The sequence below is a fragment of the Sapajus apella genome, unplaced genomic scaffold (assembly GCF_009761245.1).
Source record: "Sapajus apella isolate SASKATOON/1434 unplaced genomic scaffold, GSC_monkey_1.0 scaffold55, whole genome shotgun sequence".
NCBI classification, from domain to species: Eukaryota; Metazoa; Chordata; class Mammalia; order Primates; family Cebidae; genus Sapajus; species Sapajus apella.
Window position 1 is genome coordinate 8031219 of NW_022436995.1, and position 19416 is coordinate 8050634.

Below are 19416 nucleotides of genomic sequence, written 5' to 3' on the forward strand. Positions count from 1 at the left end.
AAAGTTTGTCTGAAAGTGACTGGGAAGTTCAGTGTTAAGAGCACGTGTGTGCGTTAAATAAAATAGGTTTCGACTGAAATTTGATTGTGTTAACAGGTTTCCTCTGTTCACCTCTTTGGCCCAGGTAACTGGCACAGTGTTTGTGATATGATAGGTGCTCAGTAACTATTTGGTGATTGATGAATGGCCAATTTTCTTTTTTCTTTTTTTCCTTTTTTTTTTTTTTTTTTTTTTTGAGATGAAGTCTTGCTCTCATCCCCCAGGCTGGAGTGCAATGGCACAATCTCAGCTCACTGCAACCTCCACCTCCCAGGTTCAAAGCGATTCTCCTGCCTCAGGCTCCTGAGTAGCTGGTATTACAGGTATCTGCCACCACGCCTGGCTAATTTTTGTAATTTTTAGTAGAGACAGGGTTTTACCATGTTGGCCAGGCTGGTCTCGAACTTCTGACCTCAGGTGAGCCACCCACCTCAGCCTCCCAAAGTGCTGGGATTACAGGCATGAGCCACCGCGCCGGGCTGTATGGTCATTTTTCCTAGTGGTGATACAGCAGGGGGATAACTGAAAAAGTGCTGTTCAGCCCACCTACCCCTACCCGCCATGTTTCATCCCTGGTCTGGGTTTGAATCCTGGCTTTGCCTTTTACAAGTCATGTGACATCGGTCAAGCCCCCTAAGTTCTCTGAGCTGGGCGAGGGTCCTGGGGGTATTGCCATCTCTGCGTGCTCACTTAGCAACGGTGTACCTGGCGTGTAGGTCATGCTGAATAGGTCATGTTTCTGGAACGTACGTGCTCTGCGCCTCACCTTCTCCCCAGTCCCTGTGTTGTCACAGATGGCTTTCAGTGGCTGATCGGTGGAAGTGCAGATGTGAGGAGCACTCGGCCCCACCCTCTCTGCTTTGGGTGCACCCTGGCATGCTTCACCTTCACCTCGGCTTTGGGCTCGGGCATGACCACATCCTTGGCTGTGGCTCTCACCACCATTTTGGGACAGTTTATGGGTCCCACTTGAAGCCAGTGGGAGGAAACCTCCTTTTCTGCCACAGGAAATTGTTCTGCTAGTGAAGAATATATTTAAGGATTAAAACCTTCTGTCAAGGAACTTGAGGGAGTTGCTAGAGAAGGACTTTTGGGGCTCTCTCATCAGGAAGCCGCTGGGTGTGGGAGAGCTCTCGGTCGTAAATGGGGAGGAGGCCCAGTGGCAGGTTCCTGGGACTGTATTCCTGGTGCCAGCAGCTGGTCTTGGGCTAGGAGGAAGGGCTGGGCCAGGGAGAAGCGTGGGTCATAAATAGACCATTTTCTGCAACCAAGCATATTTATGGTAACATCAGCTCAGAATTAAGACTTATTTATTGGATTTACTTAATGGGCCCAGTGCCCTATAAGGCTTGGGAGGGTGCGTTCTGGACACATCCGCTATATTAAATCCAGCAGTTGAAACTCCCAATTCCCTCTTATTATTTTGGTAAGCATTGCTGTATCGTTTGAGTGGGGCAGAGGGAAAAAGAGGGAACAGTGCCAGGGCTCTGGGCAGCCCAGACTCAGAACCAAGAGGAGCTGTCGCTGAGGCATGAGACGTGAATTCGATGCCCTCCCTCCCTGTCGTGAGTTTGGGAATTGCATGGCCTGATCCAGATGACTTTTTGAAAATACTGCCAAGCCAGACTGGTGGTCATGTGCTCACGAGACGGAGAGCGAGAGGGGCTTGTCTCCTTCTATCAGAACCCAGCCTGGCAGCCAGGAGGGCTGGCCACTTGCGTGGCCCTGATACAGGCTGCTGTGTGATCCTGAGACATGAGCTCTGCCTCTCCAAGGATGAGTATACATTGAGGTGGGACCATTGTAAGATGTGCCTTATTACCCCACACGGCGTTGTGGTGAGGATAATCTGAGAGATGGAATACAGAAGACTTTGTGAAAATGTAAGGCACCAGGCAGACGCGAGGCCTTCCTGTGACCCTCCTGACCGTGTACCCAGATGGCCGAAGCAGGGAAAGAGATGTATTGTTGAGGACCTACTGTGTCCCTTACTTTGCCGGACGCTATCGTCGCGAAGAGGCAGTAATAGTTACATGGCAATAATGACAATAGATTTCTGCCACTTTATGGAATATCTTTCTGCGTAGTGTCTGTTTAAATCATGTATCTCTTTTTTTTTAAATTGGATTGTTAATATTGAGCGTTATTAATATTTCATTTAAAACACTTTTTTATCTCTCTGGGGGGAAAAGATTTTTTTTTTTTTAGATAGTTTCTTACTCTGTCACGCAGGCTGGAGTGCTGTGGTGCAGTCACAGCTCATTGTGGCCTTGACCTCCCAGGTTCAAGCGACCCTCCCACCTCAACCTTCCCAGTAGCTGGGACTGTAGGTATGGGTCACCATGCCTGGCTAACTTTTCCATTTTTTGTAGAGATGGGGTTTTATCACGTTAGCCAGGCTGGTCTTGAACTCCTGGGCTCACGTGATTTACCTGCCTCGGCCTCCCAAAATGCTGGGATTATAAGTGTAAGCCACCATGCCCAGCCAGTGTTTCAGATTAAAAATATTAAGACCAAGACACTGAGTAATTTTTTTCAACTTTATACAGTTAGCAAGTACTCAGTATTTAAACCCAGATTTATTAAGGCCATTCGCTTTTTTTGGAATGGTGGTATAATTTATAAATAATAAGCTGTGCCTATTTAAAGTATGCAGTATGACAAATGTTGATATATGTATACACCCATAAAACCACCATAGCAATTAAGAGAATAAACATTGGCTGGGCGCGGTGGCTCACGCCTGTAATCCCAGCACTTTGGGAAGCCGAGGTGGGCGGATCACAGGGTCAAGAGATGGAGACCATCCTGGCCAACATGGTGAAACCCCGTCTCTACTAAAAATACAAAAAATAAGCCAGGCATGGTGGTGTGCGTCTACAATCCCACCCACTCGGGAGGCTGAGGCAGGAGAAGCATTTGAACCCGGGAGGCAGAGGTTGCAGTGAGCCGAGATCGTGCCACTGCACTCCAGCCTGGTGACAGAGTAAAACTCTGTCTCAAAAAAAAAAGAAAAAAAAAAAAAAAGAGAGAATAAACATTACCTTTATCCCCAAAAGAGTTTCCAAGTCCATCATGGTAATTGCTCCCTCCAATCCCTGCTCCCTCCCTGTAACTCCCTCTGTCCCCAAGCAATGACTGATCTGCTTTCCGTCACTAGATTGAGTGTGCCTTTTTCTTTACTTTAAATTACCTTATTTTACATAAACAGAATCATGCCTGGCTTCTTTCATGAAGCATCGTTACTTTAGATTCATTCATAGTGTTGCCCTTATCAGTAGTTCATCCTTTTTTATTACTGAGTTGTATTTCTTTGTATGGATATGTTATAGCTCATTCATCTGTAATACACGTGGAGTAGTTTTCAGTTTGGGGCGATTACATTCATGCACAAGTCTTTGGCCATACGCTTTCATTTCTCTTGGGTAAATACTTTGAAGTGGAATGGTGGATCATATGGTAGGCTTATTTTTTTTAGCTTTTTAAGAAACTTCCAAATGTTTGAGGGATGAATATCCCAATTACCCAGATTTGATCATTACACATTGTATGCTTGTATCAAAATATCACGAGTACCCTATAAATATGTACAGCTACTGTGTAGCCCCCAAAGTAAAATATTTTAGAAAGGAACTTCCAGGCTGTTTTCCCAAATAGTTGTACCATTTTACATTTGCACCAGCAGTAGAAGGGAGCTCCGGTTGCTCCACACCCTTGCCTACACACGGCATGGTCAGGTTTTTCATTTTAGCCATTCTAGTGAGTATGTAGTCCTGTGTCATTGTGGTGGTGATTTGTGCTTCTCCAATGACCACCATTGTCAAGTGTCTTTTCCTGTGCTCGTCGTCTTCACACCTGTCTGGGTAGTGTCTGTTCAAATCTTATGTCTCTTTTTTAAAAGATTGGATTGTTAATTTTGAGTTTTCAGAGTTCTAGAAACGGGTCCATTATCAGATCTATACTTTGGAAATATTTTCTCCCAGTGAGTGCTTGCCTTGTTATTCCTTTAACTGTCTTTCAAAGAACAGAAGCTTACGTTTTGATGCAGTCTGATTTCTTTTTTAATGAAGTGCGTTTGGTATGGGATCTGAGAAACCATGTCTGGCTGACTTTTGTACTTTTAGTAGAGACAGGGTTTCACCATGTTGGCCGGGGTGGTTTTGAACCCCTGGCCTCAGGGGATCCACCCGCCTCGGCCTCCCACAGTGGTTTTGGTGACTATTTGATTTATGTCGGTCTTGCCCAGTGGATTGGAGGGTCCATGCAGACAGGGACCACTTTGCTGGCCCTTTCTCACGGTGATGTTTCTTTCCTTACCACTGTACACATAATAGATGCCCATTAAATGTGTGCTTAATGAGGGATTCTATTATAGTGGCAGCTCCTCACCTGTCTGAAAAAAGTCACACGGATTTTCTCCTGTTAATTCTTCTAGAAGTTTTATAGTTTTAAGTTTCACTTTAGTTTGTTTTTACATAGAGTACAATGTGTCGTTTGAAGATCATCTCTTTTATATATCCAGTTGTTATGTCACTCTTTGTTGAAATCTATCAAATTGTCTTTGGACCTTTGTTGAAGCCAGTTGTCCCTATATATGTAACTATTTCTGGACTCTGTTAGGTTCCATTGATCCGTTTGTCAGTCCTTGTACCACTGTCCTACTGCCTTGATTGCTGTAGCTCCCTTGCTTTTTTTTTTTTTTTTTTTGAAATTGAGTCTCTCTGTCGCCCAGGCTGGAGTGCAGTGGCATGATCTTCGCTCACTGCAATCTTCGCCACCCGGGTTTAAGCAATTCTCCTGCCTCAGCCTCCCGAGTAGCTGGAACTTCAGGCGTGCGCCACTACGCCTGGCTAATATTTGTATTTTTAGCAGAGACAGGGTTTCACCCTGTTAGTCAGGATGGCCTCGATCTCCTGACCTCGTGATCCGCCTGCCTTGGCCTCCCAAAATGTTGGGATTACAGGCATGAGCCTCTGTGCCCAGCCTGCTCCCTTGCTTTTAAAAATTGGGTTACTATCAAAATAATTAACGTATGATTAATATTACTTTTAAGGCAAGAGGGCCACCCACCTCTATCACCCGGATGGAGCTTACCTCCCCAGCCTCATTCTCCCCTGCTGCTGGCCTGAGCCTTTCTCCGAGGCCTTCTGTTGCAGGGGAGGCTATGAAGTCCTGAAGAGCAAATGTGGCCACTTCCCTCATCTGTGGGCACTCCGTGGCTTTGCAGGAGAAGAACAGCTGAATAATTCTCTGTTCCCACTCGCCACTTCCCACTCTCCCTTTTTCTGCAGCTCACCCTACTTGTCCAGGGCTGGATTTGGGGTGTAGCTGTGATGTAGAATGATAATGCTAATTTGTGGGTGTTTATGAAGCACTTTGAAATGGAAACCAAGCTTCATGAGGTCGGGGCGAGGGCGGGAGAATACTGCACCTTGTAGTGTCCTAGGAAGCTGATGAGGTGCCAGTGTCTCCCAGCCAGGAGAGTAGAACCCTCCTTGACCCCAGGTCTCACGACTCCACATCCGCCAGTCCTCCCTCTATACCTCAGGGATGAGTCCCGGGCTGTGCTCTTGTTCTGCCTGGTAATTACTGTTTTTCAGCTGTAGGGGTTCCTTGTTCTTGGGCCCCATGGGAGGAAGGTAATTACATCCTTCGAGAGGCCCTTAGTCAGCAGCTCTGGGTCAGTTCCTGTGACCAAGCCCAGCTCTGACCTTTGTCTGTCCTTCCCCCTTCCCAGGCCAGTGGCGTGCAGAGCGCGATAAAGTCCCTTTGTTTCTCTCTTTGGTTGGTGCCGCTGGTGGCATCTGGCCAGCCCCTTCTTCACAGAGTGCCCGTGAATTCTGGGTATTCAGGCAAATGGGTGCCCTCGGTCATAAGAAGGCACAGAGGGCAAGCTTGCATATGTCTCACTGCCAGCCCTGCCCAGCTATTAAAAAAATCATGGCACTGACTGGCGGGGTCCTAGGTTGGGCCTCCTTGAAGAAAGAGCAGTCCTGCCTCTTAATAGGATACCTGTGACTCATGAGCATCCGTCTCATTCGCTCCCACTTCTGTTCCTGCTACCTGCATGCAACCGGTTGGTCACATGTAGCCAGAGTTTCATGGGGCCTTTTCCACACACATGCACAGCCCATTTACACATCTCAGAGGCTACATACTACTTTCAGAAAACTGGAGAACACGGCTGGACACAGTGGCTCATGCCTGTAATCCCAGCACTTTGGGAGGCCGAGGTGGGAGGATCACTTGAGGTCAGAAGTTTGAGACCAGCCTGGCTAACACAGTGAAACCACAGCTCTACTAAAAATACAAAAATTAGTTGGGCATGGTGGCACGTGCCTGTAATCCCAGGTACTAGGAAGGCTGAGGCAGGAGAATTGCTTGAACCTGGGAATCAGAGGTTGCAGTGAGCCAAGATCCTGCCACTGCACTCCAGCCTGGGCAACAGAGCAAGACCATGTCGCCAAAAAGAAAAAAAAAAAGAAGGAAAAGAAAACAGGAGAACCCCTTATCACGGCCTTCAGGGTCCTGTGGAGTAGCCCCTTCTGCCTCCCCAGCCTCGTCTCCACCCAGCTCTCTCCCACGATGCCCTCCCCTGTCACTCTGGCCTTCATGCTCTTCCGGCCTCACCATGTTTTCCACTTTACACAGGGCCTTTGCATGTGCCCTTCCCTCTCCTTGTCCTGCCCTTCTCCCATGCCCCTTTGCCTTTGCCTGGTTCTTACTTACCCTTTAGGCTTTCAGGTTAACGATCACCTCCTCTGAGATGCCCTGTCCAATCCTTCAGCAAAGTGGGGTGTCATGGTCATGTACTCTTGGGGCTTCCTGTTACTTTCCTTCAGGACACTTTCATTGTGTGTAGTTGTAGGTTTCTGTGATGATGATGGTGATGATCATTTGAAACAGTCTCACCCTGTCGCCCAGGCTGCAGTGCCGTGGCACAACCTTGGCTCACTGCAGCCTCCCCTCCCGGGTTCCAGTGATTCTCCTGCCTCAGCCTCTTGATTGGCTGAAATTACAGGAGCCCACCACCATGTCTGGCTGACTTCTATACTTTTAATAGAGACGGGGTTTCACCATGTTGACCAGGGTCGTTTCGAACCCCTGGCCTCAAGTGATCCATCCCCCTCGGCCTCCCAAAATGGTTTTGGTGATTATTTGATTTATGTCGGTCTTGCCCAGTGGATTGGAGGGTCCGTGCACACAGGGCCCACTTTGCTGGCCCTTTCTCACGGTGAAGTCTCTTTCCTTACCACTGTATCCTTAGTGCTGCACATAATAGGTGCTCATTAAATGTGTGTTAAACAAGGGACTCTATTTTAGTGGCATCTCCTCACCTGTCTGATACCAGACACCGTCTGAAGTCTCCTGTCCCTCCAGAAGCCTTCTGCCTCCCAGCCTTGCCCATAGCTGACAATGCTTTTGCCGCCCCCCCAGCACTCCCCCCAGCTCCCCAGTCATCCTGTCCTGTAGGCTGCCCAGACCCTTGTCATGCATATCACCTGGGGATTTCATGAAAGGAAAGATTCTGATTTAGTAGGTTGGGGTAGGAGCTGAGAATGTACATTTTTAACAGACTTCCCTGAACCTCTGCTGCTGGCCAGGGACCACACTTTGGTCTGGCTTGAGAAGTGAGGGCACCAGGTCATAGCTGCTTGGCCACATCACCATAGAAGACATCGTTCACACAGGGTCACGGCACTGCCCATTTGTAGGTGGGCACGGTAGTGTGCACCTGTGGTCCCAGCTACTTGGGAGGCTGAGCTGGGAGGATTGCTTAAGCCCAGGAGGTGGACGTTGCAGTGAGCCAAGATCACGCCACTGCACTCCAGCCTGAGTGACAGAGCAAGATCCTGTATCAAAAGTAGAAAGGCCGGGCGCGGTGGCTCACACCTGTAATCCCTGCATTTTGGGAGGCCGAGGCAGGCAGATCATGAGGTCAAGAGATCAAAACCAGCCTGGCCAACATGGTGAAACTCAGTCTCTACTAAAAATACAAAAATTAGCCGGGCTTGGTGGTGGGTGCCTGTCGTCCCAACTACTCAGGAGTCTGAGGCAGGAAAATCGCTTGAACCCGGGAGGCGGAGGTTGCAGTGAGCCGAGATCGCGCCACTGCACTCCAGCCTAGAAACAGAGATTCTGTCTCAAAAAAATAAAAGTCCCGGCCGGGCGCGGTGGCTCAAGCCTGTAATCCCAGCACTTTGGGAGGCCGAGGCGGGTGGATCACGAGGTCAAGAGATCGAGACCATCCTGGTCAACATGGTGAAACCCCGTCTCTACTAAAAATACAAAAAATTAGCTGGGCATGGTGGTGTGTGCCTGTAATCCCAGCTACTCAGGAGGCTGAGGCAGGAGAATTGCCTGAACCCAGGAGGCGGAGGTTGCGGTGAGCCGAGATCGCGCCATTGCACTCCAGCCTGGGTAACATGAGTGAAACTCCGTCTCAAAAAAAAAAATAAAAATAAAAATAAAAATAAAAGTCCCTTTAATTTCCCTCTTTCCCTTCCTGCTCACCACAAATAACTAAGAAAGAGAGAAAGGAGGAAAGGCAAGTTTTCCTTTTTCCCCGACTTTCTAATGTGTGGGGGAGACCTGGGTGAGTGAGGGGGGACAGCATGTGTACTCTGTCGCTCTTGGCATCACTGTGGTCCTCATATCCGTGCCTGAAGAACTCTCATTGTCCTCCCCAGCCCTGTTCCCTCCCCACACCACTGGGCTGAGAAGGAAGCCAGTGAGAGGCTCCTGGGCCTTTTCCAAGCACAATTGAAGTGCGGGGCCTCGTGGAACCCCCTCCCTGACGAGCAGTACAAAGTCGGGGGACCCACTGGGGCCTGGTGGGCGAGGCCTGCTCTACCAGCTGAGGGTCCTCCCCTTCCACAGGGGCCTGTGTTGTCTCCTCCTGAGGTCCCTCCCAGCACTCACAACTGTCATGGCCCTCATCTCCTGGACCTCTGGGTCTGGGAGAAATGAGGGGAGGGAGAGCTTTCCGAGTGTCTGAAAGTAGAGGGCCGTACTCTGCAGAAAGCAAGCGCAACCCACATCTCCCTCTCTTTCTGCTCCTCCCCATCCCGGCAGGTCCCTGGATGGCCGGTTGCAGGTGTCCCATCGGAAAGGGCTCCCTCATGTCATCTACTGCCGCCTGTGGCGATGGCCCGACCTGCACAGCCACCACGAGCTGCGGGCCATGGAGCTGTGTGAGTTCGCCTTCAATATGAAGAAGGACGAGGTCTGCGTGAATCCCTACCACTACCAGAGAGTGGAGACACCAGGTATGCCGCCTGGCCCGCAGGTGGGGTCAACAGGTGCTGGGGAGGGGTCATCACCTCTCCTCTGCCCCCCCCCCCCAGAGGGTTTGCGGTGCACTTGGGGGTGTGGGGACTTTGGTCCTGGTCTGGCTTGGACGCTGAGCCACCTCTGCTCTGTCTCCCCCGGACAGTTCTACCTCCTGTGTTGGTACCACGCCACACAGAGATCCCGGCCGAGTTCCCCCCACTGGACGACTACAGCCATTCCATCCCCGAAAACACTAACTTCCCCGCAGGCATCGAGCCCCAGAGCAATATTCCAGGTAGGCACGTGGGCGGCGCAGGCTGGCCTGGGAGGCAGGGGCAGCGGTCAGCCCCGACATCAGTCCTGTGGCCCCAATCTCTGCCCCCGAGCCATCCCCTGCTCACCCCCTCTCTGCACACAGCTCTGGCCCGAGGGCCTCTGACTCAGAACCGCATCCCTGTTAGGAGAGGACCCATGGCCTCAGCTCCCCGCTCACTGGTGATGCTTTTCTTGGCACAGAGGAGCAGCGTGACCCTTCCGCCCGGCCTTGGTGCAGTCATTTATTTTGGAAGCGGAAATAGCAACACTATTTCTCTCACCACCCTTGAGGCCGGGACTGGCGTTCTGTCCCCGATGGACTGGGGGTCTGCAGAGGCGGGGAGTGAGCTGACGCCAGGCCGCAAGTGTGCAGAGCTGGCTCCGTGAATCCGCCTGGGCATCAGGCCTGGGCGAGGGGCTCCAACCTGGGTGGGAATTGAGGCCAACTTTGAGTTTTCACTCTGCAGGGAGAAATGGACTTTGCAGTCAAAGACTGCAAATGTTTTTAGAAGCCCCTCATTTACATGCAAATAATGTGTGAATCACCAGCACTTTCAGGCTCCAGGAAAGCTGGGCTTGGCCGCACTTGGGCTAGTCACTTTTGCTGGCTGGGGCAGTCCTCCTGCTGTGTTCCTCTTAGAGCATTCTCACTTGGACGTGACGTTCCTCCTGGGTTACTTTACTGGGCTGAGGTTGGCTGCAGGCCTGTGTGCTTGGGTCAGAGTGTGAAGGAGAGACCTACTGTCCCACCTTCTCAGATCCTTTGCGGGCAACCCTGGCATCCCGAGGGTAAGTCAGCTACTCCCTGTTCAAAGAGCAAACCTTGGAGGGCTTCAGTCAAGGTCTGGGGCGGTTTCAGAGAAATAGATCACACCGTCTTTGCCGTCGTTGAACTTGCAATTTGACTGCGGAGCTGACACATCCCCTAGGGACAACAAAGTCAACATCCAGTCTGCACAGGAGGAGAGAGCAGGGCCAAAGGGCAGGCCTGAGCCTGCAGGTCTTCAGAGGACAGAGAGGGGTGAGGCGGAGCGCTGCAGACGCCTCCCTGGGCGGGGGTGGGGCTTCACCCTCACCTTGAAGGACCGGGAGAATGTAGCCCGGTAGAGGATCTAGGAGTACCCATTTCAGACTTGGGAGTTGGTCCGGTCCTGCGTGAGCACAGGCAGTTACGATCCAAGTGGGAGTCAGAGGTGGACAGGGGTGAGGCCAGCAGAACCAGGGGCTGGTACCTCTGCTCCGAGTCCTGGGGCTCCTGTGGCCACGGACACTTGCATCATGGTGTGCATGTGTGATGTGTTTGCAAAAGGTGTCTCAGAGCCAAGCTGTGAAGGCCTTTTAACGGACCACCTTCCTTCTGATTCCCAGAGACCCCACCCCCTGGCTACCTGAGTGAAGATGGAGAAACGAGTGACCACCAGATGAACCACAGCATGGACGCAGGTCAGTCATGCAGGGTGTGCATTTTTTTGGTTTGGTTTTGTTTTGTTGTTTTGAGACAGAGTCTCGCTCTGTCACACAGGCTGGAGTGCAGTGGCGTGATCTTGGCTCACGGTAACCTCTGCCTCCTGGGTTCAAGCGATTCTCCTGCCTCAACGTCCTGAGTAGCTGGGACTACAGGTGCACACCACCATGCCTGGCTAATTTTTGTATTTTTAGTAGAGAAGGGATTTCACCATACTGGCCAGGTTGGTCTCAAACTCCTAACCTCATGATCTGTCTGCCTTGGCCTCCCACAGTTCTGGGATTACAGGTGTGGGCCACTGCACCTGGCTGGGGTGTGCTTTTATTCTTAACTGATGAGCAGCCGGTGGGTTCGTCGCTTCCATCCTTCCTCTTCACCCCTCCCTCCTATTTCTGTCTCTAGTGTCTGTAGAGCAACCACGACGTGCAGGGGACAGGGCATAGACGAGGGTCCAAGCTGCTCACACATGGTGGGGGAGATTGACAGGACAACCAGCAGTCACGAGGCCATGTCGTGGTTGCCCTGATGGAAGATGCCGCATGGCGTTGTGCACACAGCAGGGCGACTTCACCCGGTCTGGGGAGAAGCAGCACCTTGCATTCCATGTTTCTCCCCAGTGAGTCTTGGTGATGTGTAGGTATTCGCCAAGCTGTCAGGGTAGGCAAGGGCTGTGTCAGGCGGAGTCATGGGGGTTGGGCAGGAGAGCCTGGTGCGTTGTGGGGACAGTGAGAGCTCAGTGTATCTGGAGTCCAGAGAGCGGACTCCAGCTCAGGGAGTTCAGCGTGGCTGGAGGGTACACTCTCTCCAGTGGAGAGAAAGATGGGAGGGCCCTTCACATAGGGGTCCAAGTGTGGTGGACCTCCAAGCTCGACAGACAACTTGCCATTTAGTCAGGGCTGATGGGAGCCACTGCAGGCAGTAAGCAGGGCCGGTGCCTTAGTGAGATGTCACCAGCGGCAGTGGGGGGTGGCCTCAATCAATTCAGACAGTCGGATGGGAGGCAAGGAGAGGCTGAATGGGACTAATGCCTTCTTTGGATGACCAGTGGAGACTCCTGAAGCCAGTATTTTTGTGTGACGACCACATGTGATGTGTATGCTCCTGCCGTGAGAGGCTGGGTTTAGCTCTCTCCTGCTACGTCTCCAGATGTTTCCCATATCATTTGTTATAGGACCAGATTGGCTCTAGACCAGCAGCTTCTGGAATTGAACCCCAGCTGCCACATAGGATGTGTACTGAGTTGTGTGTGGTTGGGAGAGGGAGCCTCGCAGATGTTCCATTCCAAGGTTGGGAGGCGTGCCTCGGACGCACAGAGCCGCCAGACACAGTGGAGCCACCTGCCCTCACATACAGCCCAGAGAGATTGTGCAATGCTTTTTTTTTTTTTTTTTTTTTTTTTGCCAAGACAGAGTCTCCCTCTGTCTCCCAGGCTGAAGTGCAATGGTGCGATCTTGGCTCACTGCAACCTCTGCCTCCCAGGTTCAAGCGATTCTCCTGCCTCAGCCTCCTGAGTAGCTGGGATTACAGGTGTGCCCCACCACACCTGGCCCATTTTTGTATTTTTAGGAGAGACAGGGTTTTGCCACATCGGTCAGGCTGGTCTTGAACTCCTGACCTCAGGTGATTTGCCCACCTCGGCCTCCCAAAGTGCTGGGATTACACCGCACCTGGCTGAGATTGTGTAGTTCCTGAGAGAACGAGAAACTCACGTGTACGTTGTAGTTGCTGAAATCCAGCCTGGGCATCGTGGCACCTTTGGGTTGAGAACACCCCGTGAAACGCACCCACCTGGCGGAGTGGTTAGCAGCGCGAACCAGCTGGAATGCATCGAAGACCTTCCTGTATCCGATGCCAAGTGACTGCTGCAAGCCTGCAGCTGTTCATCACAGGCACGGGAGGCAGGCCAGCGGAGCAGCATCTCTCCAGCTGCTGTGTTTCTTCCCACTCTGCGTTCCCTCTTCCCTCGCTGCTGCTCTCTGTATTTGCACAGTGATTATTGTTACCAGCACTCACGGTCCAGAGGGGCTGGAGATTGGAAAGAGCAGCCTAGATTTCTCGCTGTCAGCTCTCATTTCTTCTCCCTCATCTTGCTCCTTTGTGCCCTGGTTTTCTCTGTTCCCTGTCCCCTCTTCCTATCCTCTCATTGAGTGTGCCTGGAGGGCCTTGTTGTGAACATGAGTGATTTATCCAAAGTAGAGACAGACTAGATCGCGGACCCCAGCCAGCATGCGGGCGGCGGGTGGGAGCCCTCCTGTCTCAGTCTCTGTTCTTCACTCAGTTGCTCATGCGCTTGGCTTCCCTGCCCCCAGGGGTGTGGTAGTGTCTCAGGGCCAGAGGGTCACCTTGCTGTCCCCTGTGTCCCCTCACCTGCATATGCCCCCTTTTAGACTCTCAAGAAGGCCCTTGGCCTTCCTAGGTCTTCGTGGTGCAGGCTACCACGGGACAAGCGTTTATCGAGTGTCTGCCACATAGCGGTCATGGCGTAAGCACTTCTATGTGCATGGCCTCACTTAATTTTCACATGTCACACACTAGATGATATTATCCTCATTTTATACCTGAGGAAAACATTAAGGCTCAGGGAAGTTAAACGACTTAGCCAAACTCACATAGCTGACTCGCGGGGGTATCCAGACCCTGTGACTGATTCTGTAACTCAGTTCTCCCAGTGAATATTCCGCATCCCCCTTTAAATTAGGGGCTACAGGTGAGAAGGAGAAATCCGTGATTCCGCCTTTGCTCTCAAGGAGGTTACAGCTGAGTCAGGGCAAAAGGAAAGCCCCCCCCCAACAGCGCAAGGCAGCATTCGCTTGAGGCTGCGTGCTGGACGCAGTCCCAGGACTGGTAGATTTCACGGGGAGGAACCAGACCCCACAGGATGGTTAATAAGTAGCCTCCTTTTTAATTGTAATGATTATTTTTTGAAACAGTCTCACTGTGTTGCCCAGGCTGGTGTGCAGTGGTGCAAACACGGCTCGCTGCAGCCTCGACCTCTCCTAAGCTCAGTCTTCACCACCCTTGGCTATTTTTTTTTTTTTTTTTCTGTAGAGATGGGGTCTTCCCATATTGCCCCGGCTGGTCTCAGACTCCTGGGCTCAAGTGATCCCCCAGCCTCGGCCTCTCAAAGCGCTGGGATTATAGATGTGCACCATTGTGCCCAGCTTCTGCAGCCTCCTTGATAGAGGAACAAAGGAGGGGACAGGCAGAGTGCTGCTCTGGAAGGGTGTCCACTGTTTATTTTGGAAGGCCGATACCATGTGAGTTCTTTTTTTCCGGAGGTGAGAGGAGGAGAGAACACAGCAGAGTAAGACTTGGGTACGTGTAGACGTTTTCCCACGTGCACCATCATCTTTTGCATAGTGTCAGTCTGGTTGCTGAGTTGCAGGGCTTCTGCGGCAGGTTTGTGAGCTTCCTGAAATCAGTCTTTCCAGCACCTGAGCTGTTTGCAGCCTCTGACCAAAGTCAGTGGCTGGTGACGCTGGGGAGGCTTCAAGCCCCTCATGTGTGGGAGGACTGGCCTCCTGCTGCCTGGATCTTTGCAGTTTGGGAGAAGGGTTTCCCTGCTCCACTCATTGTCCTGAGGCCATAGTTAATAGGGCAGGTGGTGTCAGCTACAGAGAAAAGGGTGTCACCTATTCTAGCTGAGAACTTAGCGGCCCTGAGCTGGGAGTCTTGGTTAGGATCATAAAATCACCAGAGGCCTCTGAGACCATCCACTCAATCCATTCATTCCAGACAAGACATGGAGGTCAAGGGAGGGAGAGTAGAGGCAAGAGCCTGGGGTAGGCCTTCTCCTGGGACTCGGAGGCTCCGTTCTGCTGTGTTGAGCTACCCCACCCTGATGTAAGTGTTCAGTAATTTGGCTCTCCAGGCCAAGAATCTTTTGCGAAGTCTCACAACTATGTCTCACCTCGCAGGTTCTCCAAACCTGTCCCCGAATCCGATGTCCCCAGCACACAATAACTTGGGTGAGTATCTCTTTGTGCGCACACTGGAACCCCTGCTTGCCGAAGCCCTGGTGGGTCACTAGTGTGGGGAGGGGGCCCCCGAAGGTAAGGCTCTTCCCCGACCCCCACCATCAGCCCAGCTCAGCCCATCAGGTTTCTGGTTACGGTGATGCTGAGGTCACCACAGAACGGGGAAATCTGAGAACAGCAGTGGCAGGAAAGCCAACCATATGCCGGGTTTGAATTTCCCCTGGGGGGTGGGTAGACGTGAGTGAATGAAAATTCCCCAGACTTTTTGCCCAGCAGAACGAGGGTCTGTGGTCAGCTAAGTATACGTGTGAGGTTTGGTGCAGAGCCATGGACAGCCGTGCAGACTCCAGCCCCCTGACATTTATAGATTTGTTTCAAATATACTTGTTCGAGTATTTCGTCTTATAGTTATGTAATTTTTCTTAAAACAGCAACATATAAGGAATTCAAAAATAAAGTCAAAGTGCCCATAATCCCACCACCCTAACAGAACTGGCTTTGTGTGCCCGCAGCCCTGATATTTGTGTATCAGGCATATATATATATATCTGTGCCTTGCCACTGAGATCATAGTGCGTATCTCGTTTTTCACCGCTTTTTCTCGTTACGTTAATTTGTAAACGCGTTTCCGTATTTAGGTGTTTTGTTTATCGTCGTGCGTTGTCTCTTGACGTTTTGGAGTGGAGGATCCATTGTTTCCACAACGTTTCTCTGTTGCTAGACTTCTGGGTCAGTTTTCCCAAGACTTGACTTTTCTAACCCAGTAGGGTCCGTCAGTTCTGCAGACTGGGATAGGCTTTCAAGGGTCCTGCCAAAGGGCTCAGAACAAATGAAATACCCGTTTTGTTTTTACTGAGGGGAGTTGTTTTTTTTTTTTTTTTTATATTTGGGTCCGGTGGTTTTAGAAAATGTAAGTTGGATTTTCTTTGGGGCTTTATTACGGAGGCTGAATTTGTGGCTCAGGAAAAGAAATAGTTAATATTTCTTGGCGAATCAAAGTGGACTGGACTGGCTTTTGTGCCCATTTGCTTCCAGACCTTGACTGACAGCGTCAGATGAAGAAACTCATCATTTGGAATATAAGAGATGTCTGAAACCCTTTAAAGCAGGCTGACCTGGGAAGGGTGGGATGTGACTGGAGGGGATCTGTTTTTAACGTTTTTGTAAAATAATATCACTGTGAGTTCTGGGCTTTGCAGAGGGAAGGTCAGATTCCTGATATGAAAGTACTGAGTTATTAAAAACAAACTGAAGGCTAGAAGCAAAGTTAACACTTGAGAAATTAAAGGCCATGATCAGCTTTTGAGATTGGCTGTTTTAGATTTATTTTCTGTGGCCCCCACCCCCACCCCCCCCCCCTTTTTTTTTGTTAGAACTAGTTTTGCTCTTGTTGCCTAGGCTGGAGTGCAATGGTGTGATCTTGGCTCACTGCAACCTCTGCCTCCCCGGTTCAAGCCGTTCTCCTGCCCCAGGCTCTCGAGTAGCTGGGATTACAGGCACACGCCACCACACCCAGCTAATTTTGTATTTTCATTAGAGTTGGAGTTTCTCCATGTTGGTCAGGCTGGTCTCGAACTCCCGAGCTAAGGTGCTCCGTCTGCCTTGACCTCCCAAAGTGCTGGGATTACAGGTGTAAGCCACCATGCCCAGCCTTTCTGTGCCATTTTAAAACCTTCCTGGGGTCCAGGTAATACTTTTAGTCAATAGCCTTTTGAGCAGACACTTGACTTTAAAACCATAGCAGTCCTAAGGCAGCTTGGAGGTGGCTGATGCCGGATGCAGTGGTTTAGACTCAAAGTGGTAGTTTGCTGCGAACTGCCCTCTAGACGGCTAGATGGTGTAGACGAGGATGATGGGATGTTTGTTTCTTGAGCTTGGACCCAAGGCAGCGTCCCCTGTTGACATGGTTCTCCTTCCCTTCCTCAGGCAGCTTGCCTGAGAGTTAAGAATTCTTAGGTTATTTCTTCCAAAGGGAGAACCATGCCCTAGCCTGGCCATCAGAAAATGGATGCACTTTGCACTGGCCTAGTTGCATCTCTGCTGGGAAGGCGTGAATTGGGGGCGAGTCGCTGAGCGAGTCATGGTTAGGATTCTGGGTGAGACACGGCACTGACAGGTCCGGCTTCTTCTCTGCTTCATTGGCCCCTGTGCTCCCTTCATCTATTCAAACCCATCACTGATTTCATCCCTACCTAGAAAGGTTGCCTGGACTCCCAGTGTCATAGCTGGAAGCGGGTGAGGTGGTGAGGGTGATGGCAAACATTTCTGGAGAGTCTGCTGTTGACTGGTATTCAGAGTGCTTCCTGTGCGTTAACCCAATCCTTGTAACTTTATAAGGCAGAAGTGTTGTGATTGTTCATTTTATGGATTAGGAAACCAGGGAACAAATCGGTGAACTCATGCGTCCCAGATTCACAGCTAGTGAATGGGGAAGCTGGCTTTGAACTCAGGCCCTGTCACTCCAGAGCGTGCACCCCCACTGCAGCATGACACTGCCTTGCTGGGCCGTTTAGACCAGCTGTCCCCACCTTCCTCACTTGGAGGAACAAGGCACAGGCAAGGCATTTGCTGACTTTTACGTTGGAGATGGATGCTAGGCTGTGGCCCCTGGGGGGTAAGCCCTGCCTGCTTGCCTGCCTCTTCTGCACTCCCTCATCCCCAGATACGTCTTGTCAGTATGCCAGTTCAGGCAGGGGATTGGAAGAGGGACCCCAGACCCAGCCATCAGGAGGCTACAGCCTTGTTGGCATCAATAAGCAGGACCAAAAATGATTCTAACACAAGAAATAGGTGCAGATGAAGTCCTCTGAGGGTTCAGGCACTCACCCAGGCTGGAGTGCAGCGGCACGACCTCGGCTCACGGCAACCTGTCTTCCTGGATTCAAGCGATTCCCCTATCTCAGCCTCCCGAGTAGCTGGGACTACAGGTGCACGCCACCACGACCAGCTTTTTTGTATCTTAGTAGAGACGGGGTTTCATAATGGCCAGTATGGTCTCGATCTCCTGACCTCGTGATCTGCCCACCTTGACCTCCCAAAGTGCTGGGATTCCAGGTGTGAGCCACTGCCCCTGCAGTTCTCTCTTATTGCCCCACTGCCCAGCTGTAGATCTCACTCTGGAAACACTGATGACGTCTGGCCAAAGTCATGGCATGGATGAATTTAGTGGAGAGGCAGATCCAGCTCAAGAGGGAAAGACAGCCAGAGACACACCTGGGTTGTGTGTGGGGGGTTCTTGGGGAAGGCTGCGGTCAGGGGGATGATGGGGTCACGGCAGCTGAGTGGGGGAAGCCCTAAAGGATGGTGGCCATGAGCAGGTCCTGCGGAGATGCAAAATAAGATGTAAGAAGAGGCCTTGCATTTGGCATCAGGGGTTCAAGGGCAGCCTTTAGGGAGCGGTTTGTGGGGAGAGGTGGGGGCTGAAGTCAGCAGTGCGCTGAAGGGCAAGCGAAAGGCAGGGAGGTGGAGGCAGCCAGCTCACAGTCAGCGTGTCTCAAACCCTCGGATGGAAACAAACACAGGGAGCTCTTCCTAGGAAGACATGGGGACATCTCAGGACATCTGATTATTTCTTTTAAAGAGATTATTATGAAATTACCCTACAAAAAGAAAGAAAGCAGAGGACATCTGGCTTCTTTCATTTCCTCCCCACTCCAGGCATTAGCCCCAGGGCTCGGGTCTGGGGAAAGTTAAGCCTCCTTCCACAGTAAAGCCACTTCTGGTAAGGGGCAGGGACTCCTGGCTGACACCTGGCTCAGCATCCTGCCCGCAGGCAGGCTCTCAGAGACCCTGGCACCTTTGTTCGCAGGGAAGGGGTTATGAGCAGGTGATATGCCTGTTAGACACAGCGTGCTGGGTGAGTCACTGGGAATTTCCTAGGCATTTAAGTCGGAAGGATTGGGGCAAGTGGAGGGGAAGGAGGAGGCAGGTGAAGAGAGGAAAAAGGTGGTGAGCTGGCTTCTGCTGGGTGAGTAAGTTGTTCCCCGCTTTCAAGTGAGACAATCAGGGAGGAGCTGTGACTGAGGAAAATAATGTACCAGGGAGAGCCCCGGGGAGCAGCTGAGCTGGAGTTTAAGGAGGCGATGGCCTCCCGGGGTGCTGGTGCCAGGGGAGAGGTGGGGAGGAGTGTGGCGGCAGGGCAGCCTGGGGGTGCACAGCGGCCCAGGGCACAGGCTCAGCCTAGTTCCAGGTATCTCCATGCTGCTGCCGAAGGCTCTTTTTTTGTTTTGTGATGGAGTCTCACTCTGTTGCCCAGGCTGGAGTGCAGTGGTACAATCTCGGCTCACTGCGACCTCCGCCTCCCAGGCTCAAGCAATTCTCCTGCCTCAGCCTCCCGAGTAGCTGGGA

General features: G+C 51.4%; 1 protein-coding gene across 3 annotated transcripts in view; it reads left to right on the forward strand.

Moving 5' to 3' along the window:
• Positions 1-19416, forward strand: part of SMAD3 (SMAD family member 3) — a 138090-nt gene that overhangs the window by 99820 nt on the left and 18854 nt on the right. For 2 of the 3 annotated variants that reach the window (XM_032244591.1, XM_032244593.1), the window contains exons 2-5: positions 9115-9308; positions 9476-9607; positions 10996-11070; positions 15010-15060. In XM_032244591.1, coding sequence (XP_032100482.1) covers positions 9115-9308; positions 9476-9607; positions 10996-11070; positions 15010-15060 — 452 coding nt within the window. The remainder of the gene's footprint in view (positions 1-9114; positions 9309-9475; positions 9608-10995; positions 11071-15009; positions 15061-19416) is intronic. The other variant, XM_032244592.1, reaches the window with a different exon arrangement.